General features: G+C 49.1%; 2 protein-coding genes across 2 annotated transcripts; both read right to left on the bottom strand.

Moving 5' to 3' along the window:
• Positions 1-61: 61 nt before the first annotated feature.
• LOC100898659 (protein Aster-C) lies at positions 62-6,069 on the bottom strand. Its single transcript, XM_003747474.2, has 12 exons — positions 5,764-6,069; positions 4,206-4,552; positions 3,506-3,636; positions 3,165-3,412; positions 2,843-3,085; positions 2,454-2,609; positions 2,246-2,356; positions 1,914-2,151; positions 1,456-1,753; positions 1,192-1,373; positions 709-965; positions 62-553 (listed from the first exon to the last, which is right to left on the bottom strand). The coding sequence occupies exons 2-12, from the start codon at positions 4,358-4,360 to the stop codon at positions 401-403; spliced, it is 2,172 nt and encodes a 723-aa protein (XP_003747522.1). The 5' UTR covers positions 4,361-4,552; positions 5,764-6,069; the 3' UTR covers positions 62-400.
• A 1,044-nt stretch (positions 6,070-7,113) lies between these two features.
• On the bottom strand, positions 7,114-10,312 carry Cdk9 (Cyclin-dependent kinase 9). The gene is made up of 8 exons (XM_003747441.2): positions 10,042-10,312; positions 9,796-9,968; positions 9,558-9,676; positions 8,114-8,280; positions 7,896-8,034; positions 7,681-7,743; positions 7,368-7,578; positions 7,114-7,277 (listed from the first exon to the last, which is right to left on the bottom strand). The coding sequence occupies exons 1-8, from the start codon at positions 10,155-10,157 to the stop codon at positions 7,114-7,116; spliced, it is 1,152 nt and encodes a 383-aa protein (XP_003747489.1). The 5' UTR covers positions 10,158-10,312.
• Positions 10,313-10,549: the final 237 nt, after the last annotated feature.

Raw genomic sequence — 10,549 nt, 5'->3', positions numbered from 1 at the left:
TTCCGATTGTGTCTACTTCCGCTAATGGCTCCAGAAGGGAGGGAAGAAACCACCACTCGAGCTCCACTGGGATTTATTTTTCTGCTTCCGTTCGCCATGGTATAGCCGAGGTTTGCCATGACGACCAGGAGTCGAAGATTGTCCTCGTTCTGAGAAGCCCAGAGAGAGACTCAGCTCGGCTCTGGACAATCTCTCATTCAATGAACATCAGATGAATATACCTATTATCCGGTATCTCGCCCGGGAAATCACTAGCGGGGATCCTCCACCTCAAGGAATGATGAGTAGGAACTCTTGAATCCAGTGCGAAAATTCGCACGATGAACAGAGTTCCGGCGACCTTTCGGACGCTCTAATTGATATTGCACCGACGAAAGGAGAGGTCCGAGCATCCGGCGGATTAAAGCTCGCTCTTGGAGTCATTCGGAATCGACGTGATTCTCTGGGAGACAATTTCTTGAACTTTGGTAAAAACGATTCTCATGTTTTCCAAGCCTCGCAAACTACGATCCACGAGGCGTTGTAGGTCTTCTAGCTGATGTCGATGTCGCACCTGGCGAGTAAAAGATGAGCTTGCTATGGAAAACCGTCACTAAAATGGACTCACTCGAGCCATACCCGGCGTCGATTTCAAGACGCGAAGAAACTGAGAGTTGGATATTCCGAGAAGGCGGTCAGTATGGCACGACTTCCGAATGGGGGCCCTACCTGGCTTTTGATGTAGGCGTTCTTCCAACCCGCAGCGGTATTTGGCACGTCCCTCTCAAGTTCGAGAGCACCCACATCGAATTCGTTCTTGTAACTTCTATGGATCAAGTAAACATTCAGGAGCAACAAGAGACCAACAGCCAAACAAAGGAAATTCAGAAGATAAGGATACACGACGCCGCTCTTAGGAGGCGCTACGTCGATCGGTTTCACCAATCCGCTGTCGCCGGAGGAGTCCACTATGGCATCCTCCGTTTCTGAAAGAGGAGTGTCTCATCAGATAACTCATCTTTCGGAGTCCCTGGCTCCGCCTCCGTCTCGCAGATGGGATTCAGGAAAAAAATCATGATATGACGCCTCTGATGATCTTGAGGACTAGTCCGAGATTCCAGAATAATTAGTCCGGATCGATACGAATCACCGTCACCGCACAAATTCTGCTTCTTTTGATCGTGATCAGAGGGAGGAGATCCAGATTCTCACCTGGGAGGGTGGGCACCGTCTGTCCTCTTTCTTCAGCCAATCTTCGGGCCTCCCTGTCGAGAGCTCGCTGCAATTCTGCAGCGAAGTCTGCGGTCCCTTGCACAGTGTTCCGCTCGATGAGTCCTTTCATGACCCACACAGGTTTCCGGAATTCGATGTCACAAAACAGCCTCAGGCGACATCTGAGGGAGCGGTGATGATTGAGTATAGAAAAAAATTCCGATTGAGGGGCGGTAATTTCTTTCTGAGTTTCGGAAATCTCACCTGTTTTCGCCTTGCTTCTCCAGACAGATGTGTTGTAGAACCACGAAAGTGTCGGCGTACGGAATACCGCTGTTCGAGAACTCGCAATCGACCGAATACATCTTGCCCGGTTTCGACTGTCGATGAAGATTCTGCTTCTCGGTGGTCACACAATTCTTGGCTATGGCCATGTTGACATTCACCGAGTAAGTCAACGCTCGTTCTTGTTTGACATCTTCGCTGTCCGACGGCTTCCAATTTCCGAAGACGATATTCGTAATTTTCCTACGGCTTGCAAGTTCTTGGTAGAATTCCGACGCTGGGGAAGAGATCGATAGAAATTGAGGATCGATGATTCGAGCTACCTCTCGCTACCGAGGAAGACCAATATCACCGGAATCCGGTCGACCTCATGCCCCATGTGAATGCAGAGGCTCTTCTTCCGTGATTGTCTCTACCGAGAACTGAATCTCACCAACCTGTGAAAAGGCACGTGAATGTATGATCGATGTCAAGAGCGAACGTTCTGTCGAGATACTTCTTCATCCCATGAGTACTGGGACAAGAATCACCCTCTGCGTCCTGCTCTTCACTGGAAGATGATTTCAGATCTCGATCAGGTGAAGATGAGATGGCTGAATCCTTAGCTGCATTGTTTAAGGGGAAGATCTCCGATGCCGATGACGGTCTTGCGATTTCAGCCTCTTCGACCGGAGCCTGAGGATCGATTACGGAATCTTCAAATTATTTTCTGGATTCTGGGTCGGCATTTCGTACTGGACGGACTTGCTGAGCGATGTCCTCGGCTTACCTCCGTCAAGCTCTTTATATCAATCGATCTACAGGTGGCCAGGTCGTCGGGAGCGATATAGTCTTCATCGTCCGTACTCAGACCGAGTTCGTCTCCATAGCTACAATGAATCTGGAAGTCGGCACATCGTCAAGTTCAGGGCTTGCTTCACTCGGCGCCGGCGTCACTCTATGGTTTTATGTATATCGGGTTTTTCTTTCTGATTTACCCATCTCCAACACTCGGCGGTCGACATCGGTTGTTCAATTAGTGAATTCTGCCAGAGACGGAAGAGCATCAAATACGATTTGTCTCTGGCTGCGAAGGAAGTGAAAAAATATCGGTCCCCAGCCTCGGTGGAGCACTGTATGGCATTCGGTATCACCTACAAGGAATCCTTCGCTTATCATTCAGGCCGCTGGAGGAGCGTACCCTTGAACAGGGGTTAGAGGATGCTTCGGGACTTCTAGAGACTCAATTCTCTTGATCTGAGACTTTCTGCATAGAGTCAGACAGTTATGTTCATCATAGGTAGAGATCGATAAGTCTCGATTCCAATGGAGCCCGCGTCGATCACAAGGAATTGAGGGGGAGGGTAGGGAACGGTACGGTACTCACAAGAGCTGTCTTTTCCTTGGTCATGCTCGTTATATCTTTGCACTTTAAAACAACAGTCGTTTCCCATCGGAATATGTTCGCGTAGAAACAAAGATAGTTTTGAGTCACGTAAAGTCTTCCGTGAGCCAGAATTTCTCGTTGCAGAGCGCACGAGTAATCGACGATGAGCATTTCGCCTTCAGGTACGTCCTTGAATATCCGTCGGAAGTCTTCGCATTTGGATTTATACGTCGGTGATATGAGCTGAAATTGGGGCGAAAGAAGCTGTGAACTCCGTATACCAAGCGAGTCCGTGCGCATGCGGGAAACTGTATAGACTTACCACATTGTACCAAGCGCTCTTCCGACTTTTCTTGCTCTTCTTCCTCGACGAATCCGTGGGCGCGGCCGGGGTCGTAGGTGAATTGAGCTTTGGAGCCGCATTTCTAGAACTCTGGAGGGAAACCACAGACGACCGCCCGACGCTTTCTTGACTGCCTGCGGCCGGCCTTGTTAGAGCGGAGCTTTCCTTCAAGGATTCTTGCGCATCAACGACGGTTTCATCGATGCTCGTTCCGTTCGCCGCGTGAACTGGTGGATCGAAGAAGAATTCGTGGATATCAAAGATTAGGATTGGAATTCTGTCAGATGAACGGGCAGGAGGAGAATCATCATGAGACTGACCTTGCAACAGAGGGACTACATCGAGACTGGTGGGAGTTGTCGGTCTGCTGGATTTTTTCTCCTTCTCGACATGAATCAAGTCCGGCGAGGAGCTGGGAGCACTTTTGCTCAATACGGGATCTGATTTTTTCCTGAAAACGAGTTTTCTCTTCATGACGGGTCCCGGATTCGCGCGATTGCGAATGACCGAGCACGACGTGACGCTCTAATGGAGTATGCTCAGGTTTCCCTTTCGAAAAATAAAACGTCCAGATGCTAAACGGGTCGCCGCGTCGAACGTTTTCCCAAACTGCCCGGGTTACAAAGATGGAGCGGAGGTCAGCAATGCTCGATTTACCGACTGGATCATTGCATCGAATCCTCATCCTTTAGCTCTGTCCCGTCAATAACGATCACTATTCGGGGGTCAAGGAATACGACCGAAGATCCGTTCTCATTTCCAAGGATATTCGAGAGACACGTCAGACGATACAATTTCGATGTCGCCAAAATTATGTCTGTACTCTACAGCTGGTCGTGGCACGCGGCTTGCTAAAAGTATCACCTAGATCGATCCCGAACGAAATTCCGAAGGCCAGAGACGTCATCACAATAGTCGGCCAGACGGCGAATAGATTATTTTGTTCCTCGAGAGCATCATATCGTTTCGCGACCGCTGCAGTGAGAACTAGATTGACATGAGCTCCGCTCTAATGGTTACCTGAGGGAGATTGCGTCTCCGCCGGATGCAGGCAAATTTGTCGATGAGGCTTGGTTCTGATCCCTCAAACCTATATGTGTTGACCCTATGGCCTGGAGAGCTTGAGCAGCTCTTGCATTTGCTACGCTCGGAGGCGCGAACATGCTTCCATTCATACAAATGCTGCGCAGTCGATAAGAGGTAACGAATATCGGCCAATCATCCGGCTTCAATTCCTTTCTCTCCGATCAGGCCGTTCTCCTCGATGCAGCGAAATGTTTCAGAAGGATCGAGACGGAGAGAATGAGTGGAGAAGGAAAGGAAGATCGACTGTTCAGGGACTCTGTAGCAGGATTTGAGAAGGTGCTCTGAAAGATGCGATCAATCAGAGCGGGACTGTTAGTTGGGTTATACTGGCATATGTTCATGTCAGAAAAGGGAAAAATGAAGACGTCGGCTGGCGCCCGAGTGAGATTTGAACGAGACTCGACTCCTCAAGACCGGCACCATCGGAGCTTGGGGAGTCTTTTCTCGAGGAGCGGAATATCCACCCCTCCGTCCAGTGCTGAAATCTGCGTTGAATCGGTAGAATCGAAATCGGGATAGATCAAGGTTCAAAGTCCCCAGCGATAAGAGATACAAATCTTTAGAATCCCTGGACATTGAGTCCATTGGGAGGAAGGAAATTTCCTGGTTCATCGTTCTGGAAGACTTTCGAGCAAGATCGATACCGGAAACATATTTTCCGTGAAAAAGTGGCGGAATCGAGCTTCAAAAAGCCATTAAGCTACGTCGGATCACATTTTTACAACCGATGGAATCGGATTCGAGATGAATGTTCCCGATCCAGAATTTATGCCGGAAAATCTCAAGCCACGATCAATCAACAGACGGCCAGCGTATACGCCATCCTCATAGGATGGAATATATTCCCCAGACCTCCTCCGAACCTCTTTCGCGCCCATCATGAGGCATATCAGCGTTTTCATCAGTTTTCTCACGGCCACTGACTTTGTCCGTCTGACGTTCTCGCGCTGAAAGGCTCATACTCAAGGGAACGTCTCTCTGCCCCCAGAACTGAACTCTTGCTCGTAATCGATGATACACCATGATGCTCCGGTACGCCTTCTCTGAATGCGGATAAATTCCCCCAGCCCAGTGTATATTGCATCGACTGTATCCCCCTCCGGGTGTGCGGGGACGGGAAAAACGAATATCGAAGGCTTTCCCACGAAAATCGAGCCGACGAATCGGGCACGACCTGCGATCGCCCTCTATAATTGCCCTTTAATAGATGCATCTATTTCCTGAGATTCACCGCGGAGTCATTCGACGCCATGGGTGCCACGGAGCTATTATTCCTTCCTCAGGGTTTCTATCCTGGATTGGAGCGGGATCTTCACAACCTCTGCCCAACCTCCGACTTGATTCAGAGGGAAGCTCCTCGGATAACCATTGAGACGATCGGGGAGCTCGCTCGGATAACGTGAGTCAAGCGGTGCGAGGAGATGGCTGACCACACGGCCTCTGCTCAAACTGGAATCATGGTCGCACGGATCAAATCGAATTTCGAACTGACCTGAGATGTCGGGGTTTCGGAGACAACTTTTTGTCGTCGATCGGCACCGTCTCATCCGGCCTCGATTGGAACGAATGTGCTCTCGTGATCATCGCTCACAGATTTGCATTATATCCCGCACACTGCTCGTCCAAACTTCATCTGACTTGGTGAGGGCTTACAGCGTTTCGGCTTTTCCTTAATGATTTCCTTCTGCGCCTATCGGTCGGTAGGTGATGGCACCACAGACATACGCGGCGAATTATGACATCGGTTCTCCTCGACTACGAGTCTGACCGTCAGAACTTGAATCAGTTCGGCGAACGCACAGACAATAAGTCTGTCACTTAATCAATCGGTAGTCGATCAAGTATTAGAGAGCTAGTCAGCCATATGACGACAGCCCTCTCACCACCGTAAGCGTCGGAATTCGGAGAGACTCTTGTCAACTCGCGAAGTAAATAGACATTAAGTTCCCCAGAAATACAGGACTTCCATCACCGGAGAACGCAAGGACGCTATCGATCGAGCCCGCCCCGCCTCCCCGGGACAACGGGGAGGCTCCGGATCCAAACCCCATGAAGTTTTCTTGAAGTACCCGTCTGATTTGTTCGGGAAATCGGCCAGACGCTGATGGTGATGATCTTTGCTTGGACACAATCACTTTTCAAGGTTCATGGATCTTTATTGCGTTATAGTGCGACTGTTTATGGTTTATAATGCGACAGCTGGGGGGATAATACTCCGGAAATTTCGCTACCCTCTAGACTTGTGAGCTCGTAAGCTGTCTGCTTAGCCTCGAGTCCTCTGACTGGGAAGATTCTTGCACGCAGGATGAATATTTCCCCGAAGGTGGCGCCTCAAGCGAAGGTGGCTCCTTGGAGTAGACCTCTGCTCTGAGCACAGAGTCAGCTGAGGGCGAAGTCAATCTGATTCTCCAGAAGATACTCCCGGAGCGATGGAGTCCCCCAAATCTTCGCCCTCTAGTTTTCCGCTCGTGTGTATTGACATAGAAGTTAATCGTTGACGATCTCCAAGGTCTAACATGCATGCGACGGATTCTTGAACGCATGCCTCGAAATGCTGATAACCCACTCCTTCGAGAAATGATTCGCTCTGAATGGCGTGAGAATTTTCTCCCCTCCTCAGAATTACAGGATGGGCTGACTGAAGACGGCTCTAAACCCAACACCTGCGTCAAAAACCACTGCACACTTCCAGCGATTGCGCAAAACGATTTATTGAACTGCAATCGATGTCTTCCCGAAAAGGACTTGGAGCAGCCCTCGACATAACCACAGAGTCCCTCCGCAGAGAGCACTCGGACGGAAATCCGCCTATCTCACACTGAGGTACACGTTTCGTGAAAATTCAAAAAACTCTATCCTGATATTGTCCGTCGTTGTTCTGGTGAGGTTGCTGAGGCCGCTGTTGATGACCATGCTGTGGTTGTTGCATGTGTTGCCGGCGATTTTTCTGCGCTAGGAATTCGAACATCGACCTATCGATTGTGGACAACGTGTTCGCCAAGTCACCTGTCGGAGAATTATAGATCAGCATTCGCCTCATAAAGCTCTGACACTGCCGATCTCGGGTGTTTAACGTCTCGAACATGTCCAACTCACATGGCATGGGATCCGTCCAGAAAAAGTCGTGATTCAGAGCGTTGTCGGCATCTATCCTATCAGCCGGATTCAAGGTCAACAATTTGTCCACCAAGTCCAGGGCGAGTGCGTCTTTTATGTACATGGCGAGCCGCGGCCGAACTTTCCGCTTCTGATCTTTGGGTAGATTGAGCTTCGGGTAAAGATCCAATTTCTCGACACCCGGCCACACCTGATTCGTAAGAAGAAGAGGATTTTGAGTTTTCGATCGGTGCGGGAATCGTCGTGAGCGGAGAAGGATACATTATCCTGAATCTGGACCTACTGAGCTCACCTTTGTACTGATTGATCCGCACAGTTGCACTATGTAAGTTAATTGAGTTTGCTCCGAGGATCCCTGGGTGAGAGATTCAGCGAACTTTAGTCTGGGCAGTCGAAAATCGACGATATCATACATGGAGATGTAGATTGAGACTCGAGACGGCCTTCCGGAGTTTGGCGTTCGAGGTTCTCGGTATCACCCTTGAGGTCTCAATACTAAGAGCGTACCTGCATAATGGGCGTCCTTGTCCACAACTCGGCCATTATGCATCCTGCTCCCCACATATCGACGGCTGATGTATAATTCCGCTCACCGAGCAGCAGCTCCGGAGGACGATACCAGAGCGTTACCACTCGATTTGTATACCTGAAGAACGAACGCTCAATTCATGGTTTGCTCGACTAGCTACTGGAGGGTTCCGATTTATCACGGTGGCGCCTGATACCTGTTAGGTTGATCTTTCTTTGGCTGGCTGAATGCTCGAGCTAAACCGAAGTCGGCAAGCTTCAAGACACCATTCTTCGTTATAAGGATATTTGCCGCTTTCATGTCCCGGTGCAAGATTTTGTTCTCATGGATGAAGAATAGTCCATTAAGTAGCTGTTGCATTATCTGTAAATAACGAACACCGTTTGATAATCAAAAAAGGAATGAATACACCTTCGACGAATTATTCCCATACGAGTATTTAAACATCATGAATGGCGCGGCGGCGATCTGATGGTGTCAGTCTGATGACTGACGACATCCGGAAAAATCGTGCGCTCAACCGCGTTTTCTCCGGAACATCTCTGTTCCCGACTCCGTGCGCGTCTCGTTTGATAACTTCCATCGCTAATAATTGAGGGATTCTTCTGATTATGGAGTGTGCTGGATTTGCAGCGGTCCAATCATTAGCCGATTCCTGTTTTCTGCCGACTACCCTGAATTTTTCGACTTGCGATGGAAGGCGACTCGATCTGGCTTATTCTGAGATATCTATGAAATCAGATTCCTCGGATTCAGATTCAGATTCCGCGATAGATCGCAGAGCATTACGAGTGTGCCAGCGTTCAACGGCTCACTCTTCTAAATTCTACGCGGGTAGCGGGATGTGCAAAAGCTTTTCAATCTCATGAACGATTTACAATCAACTCCGGGGTCAATCGACCGGTCGAAGGAACGAGCATGGATGTTTTCGAGAAGACTTTAGAGTTAGGGGGATGCACCCACAAGGTCATTGAGAGAACCCGCTTGATTGGCGAGTCCGGATATGGATTAATTAATCGATTGAGAAGCGGGGTTCCGAAGAACCACCCATTGCTTCGGGTGTGGGAGACTATCGCGACCATAAACCCTGATTCGCCCAGCTGGTTCGAAGCGACCCGGTACAAGCGGTGTTTGAGGGTCGCTTCGTCGGCATCCCACGATTCCTCCAAGTTCTATCTTTATCGTCGTCAATAAAGTTTCTCGTCTAAATTCCTAGGCGGAGTACTTCCGCCTCCGATGATCGCGGGATCTCGTGCGCGAGACTTCGGTGAGCCTATTCGACCAATTCTTCAAACAGAGCTCAATTGATCTCGCGTTCGAGGTATATTCGGAAAGACGATTGTCCGAAAACATTTTCGTGAATCAGGGAAGACTGATCTCAAAGTTTTTCCACACAGCTACAGGCAATCGCGACGAATAATTGTACTATATACTACCACGAAATGCGGTACACCAAATTTTCTCAATGAAGAACACGAAGGATGCGCGAGCATCGATGATCGAATCGAGCTCTGATTCGAGGAACCCGCACGTGGGAGACGGGGCTGTGGTCGTCGAGAAAGAGACGACCAACTCGAGCGATACGCCTGGCAAGTAGTGCACGAAATACTTCTGGCCTCAGGAACACAGAGCGAACTTACCTTCTTTATCTCACCGGCCGAAAACTTGACGTTCACGTTGCTCAATAAACCAGCCAGATCATGCTCACAAAAATCAAAGACGAGATAGAAAGTAGCTTTGCATTGATTCGCGGAATTCGCTGGAAAAAAAATCGAATCGTGAAACTCAGCCTTCAGAACCGATCTCACCTCCGCGTCTTTCGAACAACGGAACGTACGTACGATCTTCTACCGCATATGATAAGTGGTATTCACGAACCTTTCGTTCTGCAGATCTCAATAAGGTTCACCACGTTTTCATTTTTCAACAGTTGGAGTATTCTGATCTCCCTCAACGCAGTTATTGGGAAGCCTTCCTTCTCATTGTCCATGAGAACTTTTTTCAAAGCAACCAACTTGTTGGTCTGTCTATGTCTGGCTTTGAACACCTCACTGGAATATTAAAGCAGGGATAGAAATCGTCCTCGAAACGGATACAATAACGTCTTCATTCGCGGTTCCTCACCCAAAAGTGCCCTGTCCAATCTTTGTGATTTTGTCATATTTATTGATGTCGTCGCAGAACGGGAATTGGAAGTCGTCGATCTTCGACATCAAAGTAGCCGAGTAATTGGAACTCATCCTGGAGTCACCAGCTCTGCAGAGCCAGTTCACAAGAACCTAGACACCGATTCCTTCCGTTCCTGTGAGACACTGGAGACGGCCTCTTCGGAGCGACTAGGAATTCATTCAGAATGGGCATGGAATCACTTTTCATCTGGCGTTTTGTTTTCAACACGCGCGGAGCGTCGTCGTTTACCGATGCTTGCGAGAGAGGGTATCGATGAGCACTAATTTCCGCGCTCATGCTCCTCGGCGCGGGTGATTTGAACGCGGAAAGATGGCCCTCCGCATAAACCCAGGGTTTGCTCTGAGATCTCAGATCTTTCGCTTAAGCCATCTGCGGCTCCGTAAAAAAACTCCGTAAAAGCGTACTATAGTTCAGGTATATCGCTCGGAATCTTTGGAACATT

This window comes from Galendromus occidentalis, unplaced genomic scaffold (assembly GCF_000255335.2).
Source record: "Galendromus occidentalis unplaced genomic scaffold, Mocc_1.1 scf7180000077522, whole genome shotgun sequence".
Taxonomy (NCBI): domain Eukaryota; kingdom Metazoa; phylum Arthropoda; class Arachnida; order Mesostigmata; family Phytoseiidae; genus Galendromus; species Galendromus occidentalis.
This window is presented reverse-complemented; position numbering and strand designations above follow the sequence as displayed.

Excerpts from the sequence above, each read along its gene's own strand:
- LOC100898659 (XM_003747474.2), bottom strand. The coding sequence starts at position 4,360 with ATGAATGGAAGCATGTTCGCGCCTCCGAGCGTAGCAAATGCAAGAGCT. Across the intron at positions 2,152-2,245 it reads ATATAAAGAGCTTGACGGAG|GCTCCGGTCGAAGAGGCTGA; the intron begins GTAAGCCGAGGA and ends ATCGATCCTCAG. Across the intron at positions 1,754-1,913 it reads ATTCACGTGCCTTTTCACAG|CGTCGGAATTCTACCAAGAA; the intron begins GTTGGTGAGATT and ends TCTCTTCCCCAG.
- Cdk9 (XM_003747441.2), bottom strand. The coding sequence starts at position 10,157 with ATGAGTTCCAATTACTCGGCTACTTTGATGTCGAAGATCGACGACTTC. Across the intron at positions 8,281-9,557 it reads CGGCCGGTGAGATAAAGAAG|ATAATGCAACAGCTACTTAA; the intron begins GTAAGTTCGCTC and ends CGTTATTTACAG. Across the intron at positions 7,579-7,680 it reads GCGGATCAATCAGTACAAAG|GTGTGGCCGGGTGTCGAGAA; the intron begins GTGAGCTCAGTA and ends CTTACGAATCAG.